Here is a 25,100-nt window from a genome sequence, read left to right as displayed (position 1 = left end):
TATTCGGTTTACTCCAGAGTAGGAGCTTGTCGCTCAACTGATGTGCCGAAACTGCAGAACAGGTTGAAAGACGGAGAAATGCAACTAACCTCATAGGATGTTGGTGTGGAACACACAAAAGCGGATGGTACCTTGTGAAAGGCACGAGGAAGAAATTTGAAAGAAAATCGAGGGGGGTTTATATACCGGTAGACTTAAGGTTGTGTTCGGTAACTCAAACTTGTATGGGCTTGCCGGCCAACCTCACTAAGCTCGGTTCTCATCACTCCCTGGTTGTCGTCACTAGTTTTGGTTGTCACGACATAGCACAGGCATAATGGGTTCTCCGTGTTATAACTAGTACGAGTGCCTCGCATTTCAATTCACCTTTTTGGCCCTTTAATATTGTCAGAGCCAAATAGTGTTGACCATTTGCTTTCTGCTCTTAAATGTTGTCGGAGATTGATACTGTTGACCATGGGTTCTGAGCTTCATCATGATTTCCACGGCTATTCGTATTTTGATCTCTTCACAACATATAGAGCAGCAAATTGCAATCCCACAGGAACCATGGGGGAAAAGTCTACGCAGGTATAACAGAAAACTTAAAGCCCTAAGGATTTTTTAATCTCAGTCTCAGTAATTGAACAAATTTGGAACTCATAGAAACAAGGAAGACTATTGTAAATAATAATATCAGTGTCCTGTTTAAAGTTGATCATACTCCAATTATCATCCGTTATCCTACACTGTAATTTTCGCATTCCCATCGTATTTTGCTAATTTGTGTCAGATGAACCAGCTTGATCCCTTTATCCAATCAAATCTGGCCTTTTTTTACAGAGAGATCATTTAAACCATGATGGCCGATTTTTACGAGATACTCAAGGAAATCAAATAACTTACCGGTATCACTGGTATTGTATGTTAATGGACTGCTCATAATCACAGTGTCGCTTGGGGCCCATACAGAGATTGAAAGATGAAAAGCTGTTGAACTCGGTCAAGATTGAGCTAATCGACTTAATGAGATCAGTTACCATATAATTTATAGCACATTTTCTGCGCTTAATAAATAATTTGGGTCAAGTAAAGTCCATGACTACCTTGTCTATCAAATCACCACCGATAACCACCCCCAGCGTGAAAATCAACTGGGATACAAGTATCTTCCCCTGACTGCTGCTAATTCCATCCACCGTCGTCATGACGGCATTGCCAAACGCATCAGGAGCCATCAGCGGCACTTCCGAAGGCTTGACTCGACTCACCTCCCACGCATGGCGCCATACGCCAGGCAACTCTGCCACGAATTTGCTCGTAAGACGACCCCGGTCAATCTCATCCACAATTGGCTGGGCCGCGTTGAACGCCACATACTTCTGCTCGCTAAACGCCTTCTTGTAGTCGTCAATTGGATACCACTGCTGTTGCTTAGACGAAGAAAACCAAGGATCCAGCAGAAATGAAGGCGAATATGCGCCTTTGTACAGCATCTTGACGCACGAATGGATGTAGTACCCCATGTAGTAGTACGGCTTGTTCAGCTTGACAGTATGGGCGATGTCGTGCACGGCAGAGACCCGGCCCCACGCACCAAGGTGCCTATAGTCCGGGTCGTAGATGAAGTACACGGAGGAAAGACAGTTTGGAAGCACATCCAGCACAGACATGGCAACCAGCTTATCATTGAGGTAATAAAGCTCGTGTGCGGCAACCACATGCTCGTCTATAAACGGGTTATCGCACAGAAACCGCTTGAACTGGCGTGGTGACACCTCATCAGGCTCATCCTTGTGGACTTCAATCTGGTATTTCTTGTAGAGTTCGTACTTTTCGCTGGAAAACCCTGCGGGCTCTACGATAATGCGCAGTTTCCCTTCATGTTCAGCCCGGTAGGCCGCTTCAATCAGATCAAACTGGTTGTCTTTACCTTTCTTACTTCGACCACTGGAGCACCCCAGCTTGGAATTGAACCGATTGATGGCCTGCCTCTGTTCTCGGGATGGTTTGTACTTGCTCGCTTCCAGGCGGATCGTGTACTGCGGACAGCACGACCGCTTGAGATCAGGTTTGTAAACAAAAGTCCCGCTTCGGCGGAACCCGCGGTCTACCAAGGCTTGGTAGTCTACGGAGGTCATTTCAAAGACCTCAAATCCGTATATTGCGCTGCCATGGCCATCGCAGTATCCGCAGTGCCGGCCCTTTGCATACTGGCCAGGGCTCACTCGCATCTCCCTTAACCTCTTCGACCCTCTCAGATCTTCGGGACCCTACGGAAAGTCCCTCTTCGAGACCTTACGAGATACTAAGCTCTTCGAGGTTTTATTTCGTTCCTCTTCGAGGCGTTATACGAAATAGTTCCTTTTCGAGGCCCCTACGGGATAGCAACAAGTATGTATAACGTATCCCGCTTACAGCTATGGGTATCCTACGAGTGCAATCTACGATTGTATCTTACTGGCTAGCTACAACCAATTGAGGTATTTCGCCTTTTCAGCCCTTGCAGTGATTTCTTAGGCTAACTCCAGTAAAGGTGGTGTTAATTAGTACCGGAGATAATGGGCGGCGGAACACCAGCGACCGATCGCTTCCGCCCTTGGCCGCCATAGAGTCAGACAGAGAACGAGAAAGCTCCAGAGAATATCGAATAAAATAGAAGCAAAAATGCTGAGACGAGGGATGTTGAATGGACTATTGAATGCGGGAAGGCTGTATTCTTCCAAGGCCCACCACCCGGTGCCGGACTACTATGCCTATTTCCCGAAGAGTCTCAAGGCAGGACCACCTCCAATCGGCCCATTCCATATTGATAAGAACCAATTGAGGCGCGAATTTCTGCAGCTCCAGAACGCCACACACCCTGACCGGGCCCAGACCGACGAGGAGAACGAGACGTTTGCCCAGAAGTCGGCCCAGCTCAACGTAGCGTACAAAATCTTGTTGGACCCGCTGCGACGGGCTGAGCATTTGCTGCTGCGACGTGGAATTGATGCGTTGGCTGAGAAGGAGAGTTTGGTGGATGAAGATCTTCTGATGGATGTGCTGATGGCGCGGGAGGCAATTGCTGACGCCGACAGTGTTGAGGATGTTGCTCAGCTCAAACAGGAGAACGACGAGAAGTTAGCAGAGTCGGAGAAAGCTTTGGAGGAGGCGTTCAAGACGAACGACATGGAAGCGGCCAGAAAGGAGACAGTCAAGCTGAGCTACTGGCAGAGCATCCAGCACAAGCTACATGAGCTTGACTAGATGCATTCGCTATTGTATATACTGTATTTTATCTTCTCTATTCTTTGATTAATTGCAGATTTAGCAAATCCCTGTAGCTTTAAACGATCTTTGTTGCTTTCGACAAACCTGTGTTTTTTTTTAACAAATCTGTAATCTGTAGTTATGATTTGATCTCGGGCATCACCCGTAGTTTGGACTTGATCTCTGGCCATCAAACCTCGTGTAGCTTTGATTTGATCTGGAGCTATGAACATATCTCTGTAGTTCTGATTTGATCTCGGGGTTATGAATAAACTTGCGTAGTTTTAAATTTGATTACAAGTTATGAACAACTGTAGTTTGGGCTATTTACGCACTAAGTACGATTGAGTTCGCGAAGAACGCAAGCTCAGCGACAGATAGAATAATTGATAGTTCATAGCGATGTATCTATATATAAGATGCAACTAGTTCCGATTCCACAAAATTAGCGATTACCAGGATAGCACCTATCCGGTAATATAAGTTATCGAATTGGCCATATGGATAACTCTTCTCAATTTCGCTGGCGTTATATATAATGGTGCTACAATGTACTAGGGCAGCTATCGAGGGAGCTATGCTTCAGCGTTTTTTTTTTTCGATTAGCCTGGCAACAGGTGCGGCTGTTGCAACTCCACGGCCGTAACAACTGCTTATAATTTACAACAGCCGTCGTGACACGCTACAATTTTTTGTTACACTGCTACAGTAGTTTGAGAATAACGTTACGCATCACTTTCTACTCTGGTAATGCTACCGGTAGGAAATTTAATAACAAATCATCAATCATTAGCTCTATAAGAATAAATACAAATAAATAAATTAGGGGTTAAATTTCAAAAAGTCTAAGATCCCCAGGTCATTCGCACCACTATCCTGGCTTGACTGCCGCTTCTGCTGGATAGACTTGTAAGCTTCAACAGGGTCGACCAATGTATCCTGGCCTTCGCTCCCCGCCCGTGATGCGACAACCTTGTGATCCCTGTAATTATCACTGTTATGCGAATTGTTCGATGCAATTGTGCTGGTCCGCGAAAGATCAGAGTCGTGGGACCCCCTTCGCTGCATCTCGTAGCGCGCCAATTGCGCGTCTAATGCTCGCTCCATATGCTTCATATCGCGGTTGATGCGAGCACTCTGTGCCTTGACAAAGAGCTGAGGCTGCGCTGAAGCCGACGGGAGTGCCAAATCACCTGGACGGTTCTTACGCCCATGATGGAACTTCTCCATTATACTTGGTCGACGCATGCGCGACATTTGAGTCTGCAGTTCTTCCAGCTCGGCATCACTGTGGCGTCTCTGCGTTATCGTTGGCTCCAACTCATTATGCTCAGTAGGATCAGCATCCGAATCATCCGAATCGTCGCCCCTCCTGTTATTGGGCGACGAGGAGCAGTTCTCCAATGAGTCGAGGATAGCGTTTGAACGTGATCTCAAAAATATGGCCGAGGGAGACTTGAGGATTCTGTACCACCCGACGAACATGAGCACCTGGAATTCGCTAAGCAGGAAAAAGGCCACCTGAAAAATGAACACCAGGTTGGTAATGGTTCTCCTTTCGTACACTTCGAGACCCCGGGCGCGGTCGGCAGGCGCACAGTAGTTAAACAGCTCTCCCTCGGTAGCGAACCGGTTGGCATTGTTTAAGATACACTGGGCCCACTCCAAGGTCCGCTGTCCAGTAATAGGCGCAACGTGGCTCCACGGATAGGAGCGGAAGAAGAAGTTCGTGATGATAAGTGACGCCAGGAAAGTAGCGCAGAAGAAGGTACGCCACAGCAAAAGAATGGATCGGAAGAACGCCTTGACACAGGTCCACATTCGGCGTACGGTAAAAGATTTATTACCAACTTTGGCCTGGTCGACGTCGAGGGAGACCTGCATAATGATTGATGTGACATAGAGCACGATGATAATGAGCAGGACGATGCCGATGAACGAAACAATAAGCTGAGGCACCTTAACTTGCCACCAGGTGGTAACTGAGTTCAGGGTGCACATGCTGCCTCCTTCATAGTCGACGTTTCTAGCCCCAACGCCAGCTAGGATCGCTGAAGGCACGATGATTATGGCCAAGCAGACGTACCAGTTGATGTCCCTGGTCTTGAAAACGACCTTTAAAAAGACAGTAAAGATGCGCATGGTCAACGAGAAGACCATCATGAGCTCTCCAAACGAAAAGAGCACCGCTTCGGCCATGCAGCGGTTAGAGTTGAACCCGTTGTTAGGCGTAATGTTGTCATGGCAGACGACTCCGTCGTGAAGAGCGAATGGAGTAAAGCTGGTGACCCCGGTTACCAGGACGATGCTAGCAGCCTGGATGCCTGCGTACTTGTTGATCGTGAGCCGGGGGTTCACAAGATAGGTTATAAGGATGAAGAGCGCGACAAAGAAGACGACGAAGGAGCTAATGTAGGTCGCGTTGTTGAGACGCTGAGTTGCTGCGTCGTTGAAACTCTCGTAGCAGCTTATACAGCACCCTTCAACGCATATTCGAGAGGCTAGCAGCCGCTGGGTCTGCGAAGCGGCAGCCCCAGTCAGCGGAGTTTGTGGCAGCAATGGGCTTGGACATAAGCTTGCGGCCATCTATTTTACATATTACGATTTTAACAAGGTAAACGATATATTCGTTTCTATCTTGACGAAGATATTCTACGCAGGGACTCCTTTCTCTCTCCAGGGACGTATCCCCCATTTATATTGATTCAATCATGTACATGTGCTATACGTAGGCAGATCTTGCAGCCAAAGGGAAAAAAAAAAAGAACCGAGACCCTCTCCTCGCCAAGGTGATGAGGTCTCGCAAGTTTTTTTTTCTGCCGCAAACGTAGTCAGTTGAGACGTATTCAGTTGCCCGATATCGTGACGGCTGCCATTGGTGAGACCAGCTCTTAATCCGCGCCCCCCACTAGTTAAGACCCGCCCGGACACGATCCTACCCTCACCTACCTGGGACATCGTCACTTTTACACTGGAACAGGCGAGAGGGGGGGGGGGTGAGCCGCATCACACGCGGCGCCGCAGTCCTGAATAGGCAGCTATTCCCCAGAGGCGCCTCTTGGCTTGGCTTTTTCTTAGCATCTCGGGAGTCGATATACGATAGGCAACTTTAGGGGATGGTAGGATGACAAACCTGTTTTCTTGATTACATACTGAGTGCTGTTGCAACTTTTCTAGAGCGGCCCCTCAACCTGGGGGGGTCATCCCTGAATCCGCATTCCCCGTACTTTGTATGGAAAAGTTTTTTTCTCACTCGGACTTCACTTATCGTACAATTGTAGTACATTTCATGCAGATCCTACATCCTACGTACGCTATCTCATATTAGATCTTGACTGGTATGTGATTGGAACGCCCAAATGCTAGGCTTTGTTACCCATTACAGGTTGAGGAGATTAATTAATATACTACACTACAGTGTACTAGTACTGTAGTACCGGTACTGATGCCGAGGACTGCTAATCATTCAAATATAGCCTCGTTATCGTATGATGATGATGATATTTGCGCTCTTGGCACCGGAATCCGGCTGGGAGGGGGGCTTGGTCCCTCTTTGACTCAAGGAACCGGGTCCGGACTGACTCTAGCCAAGTGTGGTTTGACTCAGGGAACCAAGTCCGATTTGACTCGAGCCAGGCTTGGTGCAACTAGGAGCGATCATTTGGCATGGCTCTACGAGGAAGCACTACAAACGGCTTCAGTCTACGAGGAAGCGGCGTCATTCTAGGAGGAAGATTGGTTCGGCTACAATATGTAGAAAGAAGAGCGGTTTCGGGCTTATCCGTTAGGGGTTTCCTGGGCTCCCTCCGATTCAACACGAGTCAATATGCGCCTTTATTAGTACTGTTTAAACTATTGTATATGCGTGGTTATAAGCGATTTTCTGAGGCATATTAATACGGGGTAGTTCAGATGCTTCTCCACATAAATACTGTAAAGTTGGCCATTTGGGTTGTGATTCGTACATTCCATAGCCGTTCTTTATTACCACGCAGGGTATCAAGGAGCTCTTCTGCTTACTTATACTGTTTGAGATATATAGCTGTCTTCGTTTTAGCATACTACCTGGTATATAATAGCTCAAAACAATTGATATACGTAGTACGTTCCATAACCATTTCGAATACACTGTGCTATCTTGCTTCCACTGTTGAGATAACTATATTCGTTACAGGCAGTCTTTTCGTACAGTACCAAATACGTTGGTCACTACAAAAACTCATTGATCAATTGATGCTCCCTTGTATATCCCATAGTAATTCTAACCTGGTACTGGTAGATCAATAACCTGGCCAATGATATTTTGCAGTTTAACCTGACACCTATAGACCAATGATATATTGCGGTTTACAGGTTACATGTAGACCAATGACATTTCGCATTTTAACCTGGTACAAGTAGGCCAATAATATCCTCGCCATTGCTTCTCTGAATCAGCTCATTTCACGTCTCACACATACCTACCAACCATTCATGTTAGACAATTGGTAGCCTCACACCGCATCAGTTTAGACCCATGCTAAGTCGCATCTCAATCAAATGTTAAAACACTATGCGGCTTAAAATCCTTCAAAACTGTTTCGTAATCGTAGTAGTAATTAAATCATGCTTATCACCTTGCGTCCAAAGCTCTGTACCTAGCTGGATCCCACTAGCTTAGACGTAACTAAAAAGCAGTGGTCAAGCAACCGGGAATTAACTATTCTATATGCCAATAAAGTGCCCCCAAAAAATGGGTATATAATAAAAACCGATGGAAATAATAAAAAGGTCGTCATAAACGTCATTAGTCGAGTTGCATTTGATCCTCCATCTCCTCGTCTTCGCCTTCTTCTCCTTCCTCGCCGCGAATCAGCTTGCGCGGCTTTTTGGGCCCTATCGACCCGCCCCGTAGGGCAATGTCCTCACGGTCTATCTGCTCCTGCTCCTCGCTGCTCCCCGGATGCATCCGCAACCACGCCATTCGCGGACCAGACCGCGACTGCTCCGATATCTTAAACCCGTATATCTTGAGCTCGAACCGCTTCTGTCGCAGCCGCATGCATTGGATCTCGATCTCCGGATACGTGTCCAGGAACAGCCCCACAAAGCTCGTGCCAAAGTATGCGCCATCTACGCTGGTGTATCGCGAGTGCGGCGGTGTGTATATGTCCTGGCAGCACGGACAGTAAAGCCGCACCGTCTCAAACCCCACCGCGTCGTACCGCCCAATTGGCAGCAGTGTCGTCTTCTCGCAGAAATACCGCGGGCAGGCGCCAAAATGCTTGAGGCGGTACTTTTCCGCCATCATGTACAGCCCCGTGCGCGACAGAATGAACCGCGCGTGGATGAGGCCGTACAGCATCTCGGCTGACTCCTCGATCATGGGGATATTCGGCGACCGCGCCACGTTCGCGCGGTCTTCGGGCTCCAGGTCGCTAATCACCTCGAGCGCCTGGCGGTAGTTAGGCACGATCGACGACAGCCCAATCAGGTTGAAGTCGTCGTCAATGAACTCGTCCAGAACCTCGGCAAAGTACTCGTGGCCCACCATCGAACAGAAAGAGCTCACCCAGGTCTCCTCCGCTGACCCTTCCGACGAACTCGGGCCCTCTGGATCCATTGTTTGGTTAGTTCTCTCTTGTGTTTGTGTGTTCTGTCTTTTCTCTGTGGGCACGATGGTGAACCGTCGACGCAGTTTTTTTTTCGTTCGTTGGCCCGGCCCCGTTGGGACATTAGCCTCGCGCGCCCCACATCACCAAAGTTTTCTGAGGGGTTGGGACATTAGCCTCGCGCGCCCCGCATCATCAAATTCTGCGACATGGCGACACGGCTCACCACGGGTCAAGTCGTTTTACTGGTTGGATTTGGTGAAATTACTGGAAAAAAGGGCCATGTCGTTGCTTCTGTACGTCCTCTTGTGTGTAATATTTGGCAAGATCGTGAGCCTCATAGGCAAGGACACGGTCGGCGAGTTTTTGTGGCAGCTTTATATCAGCTTTGCCCCATCGAGCACCGTATCCAAACTGCGGCACAAGCAGCGAGAGGCCATTGACTGCCACACGAAAAAGACCAATACGAGCTCCAAGGACGAGTTTGCCAAATGGGCGAAGCTCGACCGCCAGTATGGCAAGCTCAAGAGCGAGATTGAAGCCCTCAATGGGTCGCTTAATTCGTCCAAGACCATGGTCAAGCGGTTGGTGTCTGCTGCGCTGTTCCTGTTGACGACGGGATCCTCGGTGATGCTGCGGATCAAGCACCGAAAGAGTGCTGTGTTTTGGCTGCCCGAGGGGATTGCGCCGCACTCGGTAGTTTGGGGCCTGGGGCTGACGTCGGCGCCTCTGGGGTCGGTGTCCGTCTCCATCTGGCTCATGGCTTGCAATTGGGCGTTGGACACGCTTATTAACACCTCGAAGAAGACTTATCAGTATTGCACTCAGCCAAAAGTTGCTGTGAAGCCTGTTGAGTCTAAGGCCAACTGATCTATGAGAGGCTTTTGTGGGGAATCCGCGGATAGTGAGTGATCATACATATTCAAAAATCGCATATTATTCTTGTATTTGGATCTATTACAAGCAGTACGTTATTCAGCGGGGCATTACTGAATCATCTGTATCTGTTCGAATACCCCTCTTCAACACATTGAGAAATATATTCACTAATTAGATAATTGACGTTAATGTTGGATGATTAATTGATAGCTATTGAATAAGTGTTAGATAATCGATAGTTACAAAATAGGTAGGCGGCATGATTGGTAGTTATTGAATAAGTTGATTGAATGTCAGCTATTGACTAAGTTGGTTGGATGATAGTTAAGTTGGATGGTAGTTATTGAGGTTGGGTGATAGATTGCAAAAACAAGGTTGGATAATTGATAGCTATTGTGTTGGATAATTGAGATCTATTGAATAATAGATGAATGAATGAATGGATAAACGATAAATAGTACAATAAATTAGTTAACAGCCTCCTGGGGCACAATCTTCAGCTTGAGCCCCCACAGCCACACATGCTGCGCCGAGTAAAAGTCCTGGAACGACATCTCCCGCGCATGCTTCTTGCCCGAAGACCCAGACCCGTTGTTGAACCGCTTCTTCCGCGGGTCAATCGCCTGGTGGATAAGCTCAATGTTCTTAAACGCCTGCGCTTCTTCGCCCATGTCAACGCTTCCTCCACCGTTCTTATACTTGTCCCGGAGCGACGCATCGCTGAGCCGCCCGCTTCTCGTCACAGTCACTTTCTTGAGGCCCTTGTGGTTCATCATTTTGTCTGCCAGGTAGTGCAGCCACAACACGTTCGTCTTGGCACAAAACACCGACCAGTCGCACTCGTTACCGCTGCTCATACTAAGAGACCGGATCGACAGAGTATCGCTGGATTTCGGAGACGACCCCGACATCAAGTGGGGAGAATGAGGAGCGACCTGCATCGTGCTAATGTGCTTTCGCATGAACCGGTAGATGTCGAATTGATAGTCTCCCTTGCCCCGGAAGAAGTCTGGGTGGTCCATGCGCGTGTACACAACAGTACCGTCCATGTTGGTCGCTCGAGACAAAGTATAGTCAATAAGAGTAACCTTGAGATCAGTGTGATCATAATTGTACTCTTCCAGCTCGGGATCCTGGATGTCGAGTTTATGCATTAACTGAGCCACGTCTCGGTCGCGCTCCGTGCCGTGCTTATTCGTCGAGATAACCAAGTTGCCCCAGTGTAAGTCACGATGCTCGAACCGGTACTTCTCCTCAGCAACCGCCAGACATCGCACCGTCTGCCAGAAGATGACCTGAGCCTCGAGCCACGTAGTCAGCGGGAAGTGCTCAAGGTCAGTACCCGCGTTGTTGAACACCATAACGCAGTACAGCTGCGAATCTTGGAAGTAGTCCGGTCTGTGGCTCTCGCTGCCATTAGCATCAGCATAGTCATCCCACAGGTCCAACAATTCCTGTGGATAGGTGCCCTTAACCACAGCAGCGTCAATAACATCCACAAACCCGTCCAGCGTCATGAGCAGCCGAGCAACGGTTAGCTCTTGGATGATATCCTGCGCAGGTAGCTGCTCCAACTCTTCGTTACCAAATGGAATGACCTTGTAGATCTTGGAAGTGAAGGTCTCTCGATTGTTCTGGATGTAAACCTCACTGAAAGACGCTTCGGCCAGCTTCGACAAGCCAGGAGAAATAGATCGTGCATAGCTGTCAAAGTCGCAGATAGTCGACGAATTGCATAAGCCCAACAGCACGTCAAGCTGGTACCGCTCGTGTTCGCGCACTGGCACTGCCACCAAAGAATTGGAGGTATCTGATCGAGCCAGTGATAGAAGAGAGTTGGATGCTCGCAGCTTGTTTTGGAGCTTTTCTCGCGAAGTATCCGACGGAGTAGGCAGAGAAATCACCGGTTTCTCATACTTGGAGCTCTTGGACTTGGAGCTGCTACCCGAGGAGTTCCTAAAAAGCGACGGACGCGATGGCGAGAAAGACAGGAATGACCGCTTGATATCGGCAAACGAGGACTTCTTCATATTTTTGTTCTCCTTGGGCGATGGCAGATCATAGCTCTGCTGCTCCTTCTTGTTACCAAGGCTTAGGATCCCCGAGGAACTAGTCGACGCTTGCTTGTTGTGGTTCGAAAAGAGCGATGCAGAAGAAATTGATGAGAAGATGGTGTGGCCAGATCGTCGCTTCCTATTCCTTTGCGCTTGGTACTGACTCTGGGCGTCGCTGGCAATGCTAGCGTTATCCCTGCCGCTGCCCGGTTCAAAGTAGTCGCTAGTCTCGACCAAGCCCGTGGGGCCAGAAATAGCATATTTGTCTACCCGCTTATGCTTGATCTCGCTGCCAGACTTCTTAAATGACAAAAAGGAAGCCACTGAAGGGCTGGAAGCGAGCTCGTACCGCGAGTCTTTGGATCGCAGAGAGGATGTAGAGGTAGGAGTGGGAGGCTGGACAGATCCAGCAGACGACAGTCTACGTGGCGGATCAAGATCATGGGACGAAAGAGACGTATCCACAGTCAAATTCGACCTAACACTGGCACTGGTGGTGTTCTTCTTCCGATCATAGTGGTCAGAAGTTTGATCATCCACTTCATAGCCCTCAAAGTCCTCATCATTTATGACCACTGACAAACAGGGCGCCATGGGCTTCTTCTTGCGCGTAGTAGTCCGGGAGGTTCCTTTGGACAAACTCAGGTGGTGGAGGTTTCGGTTGAACTCAATCTCCTCTCCGTCACTCTGGCCGCCATCATCGTCATCGTCGTCGCCCCACAGAGAGTCATTGTCATCGGACTCCTTGATCTGAATGATCGTCGAGCGATTGTTGGACTGGATCGTGGTATCTTTATCTTCGTTAGTGTCATCATTGAAATAGTCGTTATTTTTAATATTCTTTCGCGGTTGGGTGGGTCGTAAAGTATTGGATCTTTGCACCATGGAGCTGGTCGAAGAGATAGAGGTGTGCTTGTACTTCTTGCTGCCCCCCTCAATGGTCGCCTTGGAGGAGATGGACGATGCAGTGGAAACGGTCGATATGCGCGCCTGCGCGATCCGGCTCAGTGCCCGAGTCGACAGAGTCGAATTATTGCTACGGATAGAAGTCGACGACTTTGATGGATGGATGCATTTGCTGCCGTTGGCCAAATTGGGCGAGGGTGCCTGGAGCGTGGCAATGGTATTGGCCGAGTCCGAATGGTGGATAGCGGGGATGATCGCTGAAGAATCAGAATTTTCAATTGACCGCTTCGGCGGCTCTTCTTCTTCTTCTTCTTCGTCCTCCTCCTCTTCTTCTTCTTCTTCCGGTTCGAACCACTCCTCTTTTTTAACCAACCTCTCCTTCTTGGCATTCGGGTCTACGACCTGGTTTAGGATCTGGGTCGTCTCGAGCTCCCAGTTCGTCGCCTCGTTCTCTTTATTGGACTCAAAGTCGAGAACCCCCAGCCCCACGAGAGGCTGTCTCGATCCACTGGCAGAGCGCGGAGCTTCCTCGCTCTCGCGCTCCCCAGAATAAGACCAAAGCTGGTCATCGATATAGGACTGGGTCAGGGCAGATTTGTGGCCCTTCTTGTTACGCTTGCCATATGTTTTGTTTTCATACGTCGACGAGATCGAAAAAGAAGGCCTGTGCCCCTTGATCGTGGAGCCTGTCGTCGAGAAGAACGAGGAAGAACTTCTGCGGTGTGATTTCTCCATGGGTTTCCAACCAACAATCTCTTCAATCGACGGGCTACAAAATATTCGAAGGAGAGAATAAGAAACGAAAAATAAAAGCTAAAAAGGAATGGAAAGCACCAAGCGGTGGATTTCGAGGCTTCGACAGACGGTGAGGTCCAGGACTAAAAATGGGGATGGACAATATTAAGGGCCAACAAAATTTATCGCTCGTCCTGCTGCAGCACTGTTTGTATAATGCTAGGCACAGTATAGTACTGAAGCAGCACTCATCCACACGCGTTGTGTATACGCACCGCTCTCGCGTTGCAGGACTGTTTTTATTTTTGGGTTTAACGTGCAGGATCCTCTCTCCAGCCCGACCTTAGGCGGCTACGTATGCGAGCTGGAACCCACCGGGGCAGATTCGCGCACGAAAAAGACTCAGCCGCTACACATACAGTATCCCCCCTCGTTACGACCCTTCGTGAGCCAGGGGAGCTCAAGACCCAAGTGAGCTCGCGTAAGAAACAGTTGAGTCAAAACTTTTTCTTCTCCGAGACAACTGTAGGCCCCTGACAAATTGTCGGTTTGGTCCTCGCTAAAACCCCTTTCTCACCCCCCCCCCCCCCCTTAAAGACTGCCAACAGCTCGCGTCGAGGTGCATATGCGCGTGTCGCACGTTGTGGAATAATCCGATCGTTTTTTTTTCGACCGTTCTCGCTTCGCCGAGCAGCTGGACGGTACACGTAGGTTCTCAACTCACCTGAAAAATTTCCAATGCCTCTGTACTCTCTTTCTCGTGTTCCCATTCCGCCGGCTTACTTGCTGGTCAGGCGTATCTAGTACCGAATGAGCCGTGCTTTAATCTCTCCCCTTAGTACCACTGATCCTTCCATTTAATACCACCCACATCCTCAAGTCTCTCACCAGCGCGGGATGGGGGCCAACCAGTTGCGTGAATGACATCATTGCGCCACTATCGTATGATCTTCCCCAGTGAATGGAGAACAGGGATCTAAACGAGAATATCTGAAGATCTCGCAGTGTCAGCCAACGCACACACATCAAAAGGGGGTGTACATACCTTGCTTTCTGTATACATCACACGCTTTCTGCCCCTGGATTCATCCGGCGTTCGGTAATTGGACCCTACCGCAGGAACCTCACCGTTAAATATAGAATTTCGAGGAAGGCGACAATTTTCCGATTTTTCGTTCTTTTCTTATTCTCCTGTTTCAAAGCCGCACGTACGAGCCGCACGAGCCGCAAAACATATTACAACTCCATCCCAAATAAATAAATAAAAAAAAACAAGTCAGGCCTGGGTTCGTCGCCAGTTGATTACAGGCTTGGCAGGATCCCACGGCCCCTGGATCTCGTTCTTGTACTTCTGTAGGCTGCGTAACAGGCTGGGGAATACAAACGCAACAGCCGCCTGGGTGAGAACCCACACTGATAGAAGCCCTAAGCCTCCGATTGAGTAGACACCAGCATCGGCAAGCCCCAAACAAACTGCCAGTAGCACCCAATGGCACGCTCGCGAAGTCTGACGCACCCACAGCGCAAAGGTAGGGAATACGCCAAACAACTCAATACTATACAACACAAAATAAAATACCGACAATGTAGTTGGCAATCGCGAAGCTAGCACAATTGCTGCACACAATGCCAAATTCGTAGACAACATGGGCCTAAACTGCTTCCGTGGAAAGAACGAGTAATCGTGGAAGCAAACATTAGCCAGGCATAGCCAACAAGCCAATGCCCAAATCGAATCACTGGATGTACTCTGGGTCAAACTTTTGAGCACAGGGGACAGCGCCAAAATGGTAAACAGGATCAAACAGGCCGACTTAAGCTGGACTATTCTGTCTCGACTGTGCTTCTGCACCGTATCGTACACGACGAACCCCATGACCGTCACGCCCGAAGACGCAGTAGCTACCCACGCAGGGTCCCACCCGCGGTCGTATATGCCCAGAAATGTCGTCCCAAACACGACAATTGTCGACAGGTGGAGCAGGATCACCGAGGAATCGGTGACGAGATCCCAGAACAGGTATTGCTGTACATTGGAGTTCCGCTTCAACTGCGATAGGAAGGACTCGTCGACGTAGTTATCCGGGTATGGCTGGTCGACCCACAGCAGCTTCCGCCACGGTTTCTCCTCCGGCTTACTGGGCCACGGAACGAGGTCATCTTCCATCACGATTGTCGTCGTAGTGTGCTGTCTCCCCTGACACACCGTTTTCCGCCGTATGTCATCCGGCGTAAACTTCAGACTGCTTGTATATCACATCACACATGCTTCCAGGTACGCTCTGCCTCCGTACGGTCTGATCGTGCGGTGTCGTTTTCGAGGGCCAGCCCTCGAGCTCCCGTGGCTCCGCTGCGCGGAGAATCCTGGACTTGATTATTTCCTCCGCGTAGCGGAGCCCCAGGGGGGTTTGGGGGGACTGGTCCCCCCATTTTGTTGTAGTCCGGTAGTTGTGACGGTTGTTACAGAATTTTGTTACAGGTTGGGAGTTTTGTAACATTGTTACGAAAGTCGGTTACGCTGTAACGCAACTCACAAGACTCCTCGACACAAGCATAGCCCTTTGGGGACGGGAAGAAGTAGATTCCCGGACACTCAACAACGACTGAGGATTTTATCCATAGTTCTATTTCTTTTAATTGTCATTTCATATGGAGGTACGGATGTTGAATTAATCTCCACGTTAGTACCGTCTTAACTATAGCTGGTGTGCTGGGAGCGGGTAAATCACCATCACCAACAGATATCGACGACAATCCCCAACGATGACGTCTCGGGTAGCGCAGCTGTCGAACCCACCGTCCAGAGAACAGTCTCCTGTACTGAGGCCCATAAGTTCTGCTTCACGGCGCCCACTGAGGCGAACTAATACGAATAATACAAACAACACGAACCAGTCCGAGGATGCGGCCAGTATTATTTACACGGCCCCAGCTGGCGAAGAGATCCCTTCAGTACGCCCGGTCGTAGACAATCACGACCGGCTATGGGCCGAAATTGATGTTTTGGACGACGCGGCAGAGATGGCCCGCCAAGCGAGCATGAACGGAGGATCGTTCTTTGGCAAAGCCCATGCTGAGGCATTGGAGAAGCTACGACAGGCTCAGACGGAGTTGGTTACTTCCATGGCCATCACTCACGCTAAAAACGACAAGGATAACTACAGGAACACATGGGAAATTAATGATATTGACGCTTTGCGGAAGAATCTGTTTGACGAGCAACAGTTTGAAACGATTTCGAAGCATGTAAAGGAGACAATTGACAAGCTGGACACGGTTGCTAGTTATATGAATGCTGTGGATGACCAGAGTAAGGAGTACTGGCAGGCAGACGATGACGATAGGTAATGAGCGACAACGAATAATTAGAGCTTTACGAGTCATGAAAGGGCGGAATAATTAGCTATCCCGAGATTTTAAAGGGCATTCCGAGATATGAAAGAACATTCCGAGATATGAAAGAGCATTCCGAGATATGAAAGGGCATTGCGAAATACGAACAAGCATGAAAAAGCATTCCGAAGAGCAATGGTACGATTAAACCGACTATACGAATCTGATGAATAAATAATGGAGCAAACCGGGTCAAATAAAAAAAGCAACCTAGAAAATGGTGCCAAAAGTGGTGTCGACAGCTCGTGTCCGGTAGCTATTGAGACTTTTTCGAGTCTCCTCGAGAGCATTGACGTTTTGCTGGTTCTTTGAGTGCTTGTAAGTGAACCCAATGAACGCTCGCGAAGGCAGCGGAGTGCCCTTATCGGCCAGATTCTCTACCTGGTTGCGTTTCTCCATGACCTCCTTGTACTTGGCCATGTCGGACTCGTTGGTAAAGTCGTCAAAGTAGCCAGCGTCGGCCTCGCTGTCCAATTGAGGCACAAACGGCGGATTCGACTCACGCAGATGATCCCAATCAACCTCGCCAAAGTACTGGTGCTGCTTGATCTCCTCAAACGAGTTGAACCGATACCGTGGGCTTGTGATGAGCCGCTGGATAAGGTCCCATGTCCGGTCAGAGAACACATACTTGCCATCCTCATACTGGGGCCGCCTCAATGCCCGCTTCCACTGCTGCAAGTTGGCATATGTTTCGTCAGGGGTCCCTCCCGCAAACGGCGGATACCCAGCCAGGGTTTCAAACAGCATGCACCCCAGAGACCAGTAGTCGATGGTGTGGTTGTAATCCTTGCCCTGGAGCACTTCAAGTGCCATGTAATCAGGAGACCCGACAATGGAGTTTGCGTAGTTGATGTCGCTCTTACGCAGAGACCGATACATTTGCTGTCGCTCGGTGACCGACCGATGCGGCACCTGCAGGTCTTTGACGGCATCCAGCTTGATTCGCATCGATTCCACCCGCTCCTTGGAGATGGCGCCACTGGCTAGGCCAAAGTCGGTCAACTTGATATGCCCAGTAGAGTCAATGAGGAAGTTCTCCGGTTTCAGGTCTCGGTGGATGTATCCCAACTTGTGAAGCGCATCCAGCGATGCAAACATCTCGCTAATGTAGAATCGCGTGTGCCTAGGGCTCAGAATACCCGTGTTGTTAAGCAGAGTCCGGTAGTCTCCACCAGGCACAAACTCCATTGCTAGGTACACACTTTCCGAGTCCTGGAACGAGTACAATAGTTTAACAAGCCACGGTGACTTGGCTACAGTGAGGATATCCCTCTCAGTGAGGATGTGTCTAATCTCATCCAGCTTCATGAGCAGCTTCTTGTTGAGCACCTTGAGCGCGCATATCTCCTTCGTGTCGCTCTTCTGGGCCAGGTAAACCTGTCCGTAGCCACCTTGTCCAACCTGGGTGAGGATTTGGAAGTCTCCGTACTTGAGCTTGACTCTCCGTTTCCGCAGGAATACTCTTTCGCGCCCCGTGTAGGACTTCCACTTGGCATCGCGCTCCGGCGGGGGAACCATAGCAATTGATGCCTTGGCCTTGTTCAGCCGCTGCTGGCGGTTGTACACGTAGGTCATAAGGTCAAAGTAGTAGTCGAAGAAGTACAATTGGGCGACATTGACCAATCGCTTGACCTTGGGGTCGTTGATCTTCTCAAAGTCGCGTGCAGAGAGCTCGGACCGTGGGGCCGCCGCAGCCGGGAATGGATTGTTCTCCTTGTTACCCGGAATGACCTTGAGTTCGTCCATGCCCTTGATGATGGCGGTTTCGTCCTCTTCGCCGTACCGGCTGTTTCGCTTGGGCGGGCTGCCTACGCCGCGGTTGGGCGAGTTGCTCATTCGCATCTCGGCGGCCGCCGAGTTCATGGTGGTGCCCCGGCCGAAAAACGCCCCCAGCCGCGACGGCGAGTCTTTATTTCGCACTGGTGAGCTCATATTTGCTGAGAATTGAAGCCCAGAACCCCTGTTTATATACCGCCTGTTTGCTGCGTGTTTGTGTTTTACGCCCCCAATATGAAGGAGGCGGGTTTGTTTTGCATTTTCGCGCACCCTCCCCCGAGCCGCATTCCTCGCCGATGCCACACATTCGATCTTCGAAGGATTTTTTACACAGGGGTGCATTGTTCTTTACAGGTTGTTCACCCAAGCTGCCCTGGCTTTTTTGTGGTGGATTAATACCTACGGGATATGTAACTGTATAGATATCAAGGGCAAATGTTGGAGTCGAAGACTGTGAAACAATGTTTCAACGCGCCTAGACCGTGTAAATATAGAAGTGCAAGTGTATTGCTATTGCATTTTCTTATAATCCTTTTATTTGATATGTAGAAATTATTATTTGATATGTAATATGGCGAAAATGATTGGTGAATCGTGTAGGGGCAATATCAATTTTTCAACTTACCGATAACTAGTGTGGTAGGTCTCCTGGAATTCATTGAGATGCTATATAGATATCGCGATTCTTCGCGATTACATCCAACCAGCCAAATTGCAAGTTTTTTTATAAGTTGTATTTAGGAGGACCATTGAGAAATACTTAGTTGAATGGGCTATGTTTCTAGCTACAACTGTACTGCTTTTGTAATATGCCGATAGATAGATACAGTACGCCTACCGTACAATGAACTCAGAAATTTAGCAGTTACTAGCTCGACATTTTATTAAGATGAGATGCTTATTTACCAATAAAGTGGTATTAAATTAATTGTATTTTGTTGGCTGCTTCATCCCACATGTAGCTGACTACGCGTACCAACGAACGAATTCGGAAAAATTGGTACATGCAGCGGTGCACCCCAGAAAACCGCAGTATTTTTGAAAGTTGTACTTGCATATCACAATCAATGATCATAAATTTACATAGCTTTGCCAACAAATGATAATATAAACAAGATTCCAGGGCGCGATTCTAGCCAGTAAAGGTACATGATACTACTGTATCATAGTACTTGAGCAGTGAATATACTGAAACAGCCGTTCGTTGCACAGCCGTGCAGCCGCACTTCTAAAACCACTTTCTTTTTCCCACTTAGTACCCGGTATGCCAATGGACAAAATGAACTTGAGTGGCCTGAATAGCATCCTAAACAGGCCTGATTGGTTTGCTTTTGGTCTCATGAAGTAGGTTATGAGTGAATTGACTCGAGTTTGCTCTCATGAATTACCGGTATGTTATGAATTGAGACTAACAAGTTACAGTAAATATAGGTACAAAACGATTTGATGAATGACCTTCTCGTCAAGGCATTTAATTTTCTAAAATCGCATAGTTCATAGCATTTAGATTTCCATTGTATTTGTTTTTAGCGCGTTTCGTGATTTCGTTGATTTCAATTAAAAGAGAAAAGAGATCCAATATTAAACCTCGGTTCACGAACTAACAAGTAGCGGGGAACTAGACAAATTTTTTTCGTAACATACATAGATTATAGTTTGCAAACAATGAAAATAGCTTCTAACATTGAATGATTAAGCGAGTGGAGAAGTCTCACGCTTCAACCAGGCAAGAGCAGAGTCAGACTCGGAGAAGTAGCTCTTAACAGTCTCATAAACCTGCTCATGATACTCATTGACCCACTTCTTCTCGTCAACAGTCAGCAGATCAATGTCCATGAGGTTCTTGCACAGCGGCACCTGGGTGATGGTCTCAAAACCAAAGTATTTAACGTCACCAAAGTTGAACAGAGTCTTCTTCTCCTTGACAACCACAACCGACTCAATTCTAATACCAAACTTGCCATCTTCATAATAACCCGGCTCATTCGAAATGACATTGCCAACCTTGAATGGGTTCTCCCGATAACCTGGTCGGAAACCAACACCAATTGGGCCCTCGTGGACGTTCAAATATGCACCTAGACCGTGGCCGGTACCGTGTCGGTAATCAAGACCGTACTTCCACAGGTGCTGTCGAGCCAAGGTGTCGAGCATGTATCCATTAGAGCCCTCTGGGAAGACAGCTTCTGCCAGAGCAATGTGACCCTTGAGAACCAAAGTGAATGCTCGCTTCTCCTCGGCCGATGGGGTACCAAAGTGGAAAGTTCGCGTGGTGTCGGTGGTACCCTCAAGGTACTGTCCACCGGAATCAAGAAGGTAGACCTGGTTGATGTCTACCATCTCCTTGCTGTCAGTGGCTGGCGAATAGTGGATGATCGCCGCGTTCGGGCCAGACGAAGAGATAGTCTCGAAGGAAAGCCCCCGGAAGTTCTCCATCTGTTTTCGGAACTCCAAACTCTTCATGGCAGCTTCATAGTCAGACATCTTTGAACCATTCTTGAGCGCATCCTCAAGCCAGCTGAGGTACCGGATAAGCGCAACACCGTCCTTAACGTGGGCAGTTCGAGCACCGTTGACTTCGGTCTCGTTCTTAGCAGCTTTGGCAACCTCTACAGGGGAGTTCACGAGTTTTACGTTATCAGCGCCACCCAGGGCCTTGATAAGAGCCCACGAGCAGCCATTGGCAGCCAGAAGCTTCTTTTTAGTTGCCGCAGTAGCATTGATCTCGTTAAGCTTGACGCTGAACTTCCGTGCGTCTTCAAACACCTGCTGGTATGGCTTGACAGTCACATCGTCGCCGAGGTGAGCCCGCACCTTCTCCGAAAGCTTGTTCTCGTCAATGTAAAGAGTAGCAGAGTCCGGAGACACAATTGCATACGAGAAAAAGACCGGGTTGTAGGCAATATCCTCACCCCGGAGGTTGAAAAGCCACGCAATCTCATCGAGAGCAGAAACGACGAAAGCTGTACCATCCAGCTTCTCAATGTCTTTTCGCAGCTCCGAGATCTTATCCTCAAAGCCCCGGCCCGTGTGTTCCAATGGGAGCTCAAACACAGGCTTCTTGGACCGCTGCGGCTTATCTGCTCCCCACACAGCGTCTATGAGGTTCGTTTCAAGCCCCACAAGGGTCCCCTTGGCGCCCTTCTTGACCAAAAGGTCCTGCAGGCTCTTGACATCGCCGTACGAGATAAGCTTCGGGTCAACGCCAATGTTGGTACCCGTGGACGCCGCTTCCTGGGCGGCCCACTCGGACCACGTAGGCACTCCCTTGACACCCTGCTTGAGCAGCTGCCAATCGGAGCTCAATTGCTTACCGGCCTGAAGGAAGTACCGGCCATCGGTCGCCAGGACAGCCTTAGTCTCGCTAATGACAGCGGTACCGGCAGACCCGGTGAACCCAGAGATGAATGCTCGACGCTCATCCGCATCGCTAGTGTACTCGCTGTTGTGCTCGTCCTGGGTCAGCACGACGTAGAGCCCAATGTCGTTCTTATGGAAGTGCTTCCGCAGTTCTCGCAGCCGCGCTGAAGTGTCGGTCGCCATGGTTCGAATGGATTGCCTCAGTGTACTACTGTAGTTATATTGCCACGCCCGAACTCGATAGGACATATATCAGGGTATATATCCGGAAATCTGTGATCGGTGGTGGATGAAGAAGGACACTTTGGAGCCGCGGGCCTCCCAGTGCCGTGCGATGCACTATGCGATGACCCGCCCATCGCTATGGCAATAGCCTTAAGGTGAACCAGTTCGAAGTATAGGTTTATTGACAACTGCTAGAATAGAGAATTGAATATAATTGAACTTAAAGTGTTCATTAACGAATCTTATTATATGAGATGGGTGGTACTATGTGTATCTTTACTGGTGATTTGACTACCGGTAAGTTACTACTAGGGATGTCTACGGCTGTACGGCACTCAACTCGAGTACGTATTGTGCAGAAGACATTGTTGGGGGCAGGGGACCTATTACGGCTTCTCATGGCCAGAATAAGGAAAATGGAGTAATATTTCTTGCGCTATGTACCCCTGGTACTTCGTTGATGCGCTACAGTAATTAATACCAGTGCGGCGCTCCATATCCGTGCCGCCTAAGCCGCACTCCATAGCGATTTATGATAAAGCGCTAGTTCAAATGTTGAAGCAGTACCAGCTCAACGAGATTAGTGATTACAAGAATACTCAAGTCTCTCTAGCTCTTCTAAGGGAAAAAATCGCGTATAGGCGAGGCTACAATGGCAACAAGGCAGAGATTAAAGCCTCGATCGTCCGACATTCGTATCCAGTAATAGGGCTGCAGTATATTATATATTTGTTAATCCGTAGCTGCAGTCAATCTTGTATGTCGCATTGAATTTATCGTTAATCCATGACCCTGGCATTGGTGACTAATTTAGCTCCTCCTTAGTCTTCTAGACTAATGAATGGCTTGAGCGGACATTCGGCTTCGCTTTTCATAGATATAATTGTAATCGATATCACGGTTTTTCATGACATAGATGGTAGAGGCTTAAGGTATTAGAAAGCTATTCCATAGCATCACTTCAATCTACTATCCCATATACCCTGATAACACAACTAACCGAATCGCCTTGCCAATCGGCAGGGAGTACAGGAAAGTTAAAAAAACCGTTGAATAAGATTCACATCTGGTCTAACTCACATCTGGTCTAACTATCTATGGACTTAGGCGTACGCGCACTCTTTCTAATTCATGGGGAGAGAATCCAATTCATTTGGCGTCTGACGACAATCTACTTTGAATAGCTTGGAGTTGACGGCTATCAATTCAATATTCAATATCAGGTCGGTCGGTTATCGGAATTCAGCCATATTGTCTCCAGTGGCATACCATAAATTGTTAACCTTATATATATTTCTGCCCTGTCCACCATGTTATGCTTTATGCATCTCAAAACTCCGCGGTTTATGGGGAACACAAGCATCTTCAAGTCGCATCGGGCTCAATTTGCTTCACTGAGTAGATATAATTCTTGAAAAGGCCTTGGAAACCTTTAATTCGCCTTCCTTCTTGTCCAAGTCCAATGATACCGGTACTGCAGAACGCTTGGAGCTTCTTCGTCATAATACTCTTCTTTGGCGTCGTCTCTGCTGAGAACGCCAATATCAGGGCAGCTGACCTTACGAACCCAATTAAGCCAAGCGATGACCCATTCTACAATCCTCCTTCCTTCTGGCAGGAGAAACCACCGGGAAGTATCCTCAGGTATAGACATACTCCTGCACCACCTGGATTCCTCCATCTCGAGCAGAATCTACAGAAATCCCTTCAGATACTCTATACTGCCACTGACAGCCATGGAGACCCTGAGGCCACCGTTCTTACTGTTTACGTCCCTTATGAAGCCGACTACACTAAGCTTCTGTCCTTCCAGGCGATGATGGATTCCTCCGACTTTGACTGCTCTACTTCCTACACGCTCCAAGTCAATTCCGATAGCTCGGGTGCCAGGCAAGCACAGCGTAAGAATGTTATTATGGAAGTCGTGCTCAATAAGGGGTGGATAGTAATTGTTCCGGATTATGAGGGCCCAAAGGCCGCATTCACAGCCGGAATTCAGGCTGGCCATGCTGTCCTCGACGGAATTCGCGCCTTCTTGCAGTCTGAGGCAATTATTGGGATTAATCCAGACGCTAATGTCTGTTTGTGGGGTTATTCGGATGGTTCTTCGGCTGCTGGTTGGGCTGCAGAGCTCCAATCGAGGTACTATCCCGAGTTGACGATTGCCGGTGTTGCCGTCGGTGGCTTGATCACAAATATTACGGCTGTTGCCCTTTCGGCCAATAACGGAGGAAGAGCTGGTCTCGTCGCTTCAGGGATTACTGGTCTTGCTAACGAATATCCAGATTTTGATACTGCCCTTCGGGCCAGTCTCAAGCCTGCCACGGCCGACGTCCTCCTCAGTACTACCCAGATGTGCATTAATGACGCTGCTTCTGCTTTTGACAACCAGGAAATATTTAAATATTCCAAAAACGGCGAAGACGTTCTTTTGGATCCCACTATCAAGAGAATTCTTGACGAGAATGCCCTGGGAGAGCATATTCCAGAGTCGCCAATGTACATATATCACTGCCAGAACGATGTAATTGCCCCCATTGAGAACACTCTTGGCCTTTTCGATTACTACTGCAGCAAGGGGGTGGATATTATATTCCACGAAAACACTGATTCTTCTCACTCTACTGAGTCCATATTCGGTCTTCCTGGCGCTGTCTTGTGGCTCGCTGACAGAATGAATGGAAAAGCATCCAAGCCAGGGTGCAACCACATTACCGTCGCTAGCAATGTGCTGGACTGGGATTCCATTGAATTTATAGCCAAGAATCTCATTGACTTGATAAAGGGCATCCTCGGCAGACCAATTGGCACGAAAGATGGGTTTGATAGATGAGCAAACCTTTTCCTAATATCGAGGAAAGATTAACTATATGATTATATAGAATATGCGAAACTCAATGCCAATGATAGTTGTACAAAACATAATGATCAATTAAATAGCTATTTA

General features: G+C 48.5%; 11 protein-coding genes across 11 annotated transcripts; 4 read left to right on the top strand and 7 right to left on the bottom strand.

The window, feature by feature from the left end:
* Window positions 1-1,064: 1,064 nt before the first annotated feature.
* ATE1 (arginyltransferase) lies at window positions 1,065-2,213 on the bottom strand (the record flags this gene model as incomplete). The annotated part of the gene is made up of 1 exon (XM_076686970.1): window positions 1,065-2,213. The coding sequence occupies one exon, from the start codon at window positions 2,211-2,213 to the stop codon at window positions 1,065-1,067; it is 1,149 nt and encodes a 382-aa protein (XP_076538807.1).
* A 433-nt stretch (window positions 2,214-2,646) lies between these two features.
* Window positions 2,647-3,228, top strand: JAC1 (J-type chaperone JAC1; the record flags this gene model as incomplete). Its single annotated transcript, XM_076686969.1, has 1 exon — window positions 2,647-3,228. The coding sequence occupies one exon, from the start codon at window positions 2,647-2,649 to the stop codon at window positions 3,226-3,228; it is 582 nt and encodes a 193-aa protein (XP_076538806.1).
* An 825-nt stretch (window positions 3,229-4,053) lies between these two features.
* On the bottom strand, window positions 4,054-5,817 carry TRVA0_047S00650 (uncharacterized protein; the record flags this gene model as incomplete). The annotated part of the gene is made up of 1 exon (XM_076686968.1): window positions 4,054-5,817. One exon carries the CDS (start codon window positions 5,815-5,817, stop codon window positions 4,054-4,056), a length of 1,764 nt encoding a protein of 587 aa, XP_076538805.1.
* A 2,200-nt stretch (window positions 5,818-8,017) lies between these two features.
* CKB1 (casein kinase 2 regulatory subunit CKB1) lies at window positions 8,018-8,833 on the bottom strand (the record flags this gene model as incomplete). Its single annotated transcript, XM_076686967.1, has 1 exon — window positions 8,018-8,833. One exon carries the CDS (start codon window positions 8,831-8,833, stop codon window positions 8,018-8,020), a length of 816 nt encoding a protein of 271 aa, XP_076538804.1.
* A 271-nt stretch (window positions 8,834-9,104) lies between these two features.
* Window positions 9,105-9,692, top strand: TRVA0_047S00606 (guided entry of tail-anchored proteins factor 1; the record flags this gene model as incomplete). The annotated part of the gene is made up of 1 exon (XM_076686966.1): window positions 9,105-9,692. One exon carries the CDS (start codon window positions 9,105-9,107, stop codon window positions 9,690-9,692), a length of 588 nt encoding a protein of 195 aa, XP_076538803.1.
* A 476-nt stretch (window positions 9,693-10,168) lies between these two features.
* Window positions 10,169-13,396, bottom strand: ALK1 (protein kinase ALK1; the record flags this gene model as incomplete). The annotated part of the gene is made up of 1 exon (XM_076686965.1): window positions 10,169-13,396. The coding sequence occupies one exon, from the start codon at window positions 13,394-13,396 to the stop codon at window positions 10,169-10,171; it is 3,228 nt and encodes a 1,075-aa protein (XP_076538802.1).
* Window positions 13,397-14,672: 1,276 nt separating this feature from the next.
* GPI2 (phosphatidylinositol N-acetylglucosaminyltransferase) lies at window positions 14,673-15,563 on the bottom strand (the record flags this gene model as incomplete). Its single annotated transcript, XM_076686964.1, has 1 exon — window positions 14,673-15,563. One exon carries the CDS (start codon window positions 15,561-15,563, stop codon window positions 14,673-14,675), a length of 891 nt encoding a protein of 296 aa, XP_076538801.1.
* Window positions 15,564-16,159: 596 nt separating this feature from the next.
* TRVA0_047S00540 (uncharacterized protein) lies at window positions 16,160-16,744 on the top strand (the record flags this gene model as incomplete). The annotated part of the gene is made up of 1 exon (XM_076686963.1): window positions 16,160-16,744. The coding sequence occupies one exon, from the start codon at window positions 16,160-16,162 to the stop codon at window positions 16,742-16,744; it is 585 nt and encodes a 194-aa protein (XP_076538800.1).
* Window positions 16,745-16,999: 255 nt separating this feature from the next.
* DBF2 (serine/threonine-protein kinase) lies at window positions 17,000-18,724 on the bottom strand (the record flags this gene model as incomplete). The annotated part of the gene is made up of 1 exon (XM_076686962.1): window positions 17,000-18,724. The coding sequence occupies one exon, from the start codon at window positions 18,722-18,724 to the stop codon at window positions 17,000-17,002; it is 1,725 nt and encodes a 574-aa protein (XP_076538799.1).
* Window positions 18,725-20,260: 1,536 nt separating this feature from the next.
* On the bottom strand, window positions 20,261-22,111 carry FRA1 (aminopeptidase P; the record flags this gene model as incomplete). Its single annotated transcript, XM_076686961.1, has 1 exon — window positions 20,261-22,111. One exon carries the CDS (start codon window positions 22,109-22,111, stop codon window positions 20,261-20,263), a length of 1,851 nt encoding a protein of 616 aa, XP_076538798.1.
* A 1,504-nt stretch (window positions 22,112-23,615) lies between these two features.
* On the top strand, window positions 23,616-24,986 carry TRVA0_047S00474 (uncharacterized protein; the record flags this gene model as incomplete). Its single annotated transcript, XM_076686960.1, has 1 exon — window positions 23,616-24,986. One exon carries the CDS (start codon window positions 23,616-23,618, stop codon window positions 24,984-24,986), a length of 1,371 nt encoding a protein of 456 aa, XP_076538797.1.
* Between the last annotated feature and the right edge of the window lie 114 nt (window positions 24,987-25,100).

This window comes from Trichomonascus vanleenenianus (genome assembly GCF_965637985.1).
Source record: "Trichomonascus vanleenenianus strain CLIB 3782 genome assembly, contig: TRVA0_047S, whole genome shotgun sequence".
Classification (NCBI taxonomy): Eukaryota; Fungi; Ascomycota; class Dipodascomycetes; order Dipodascales; family Trichomonascaceae; genus Blastobotrys; species Blastobotrys vanleenenianus.
The sequence above is the reverse complement of the archived record's forward strand: the minus strand, read 5'-3'. Positions and strand labels throughout refer to the sequence as shown.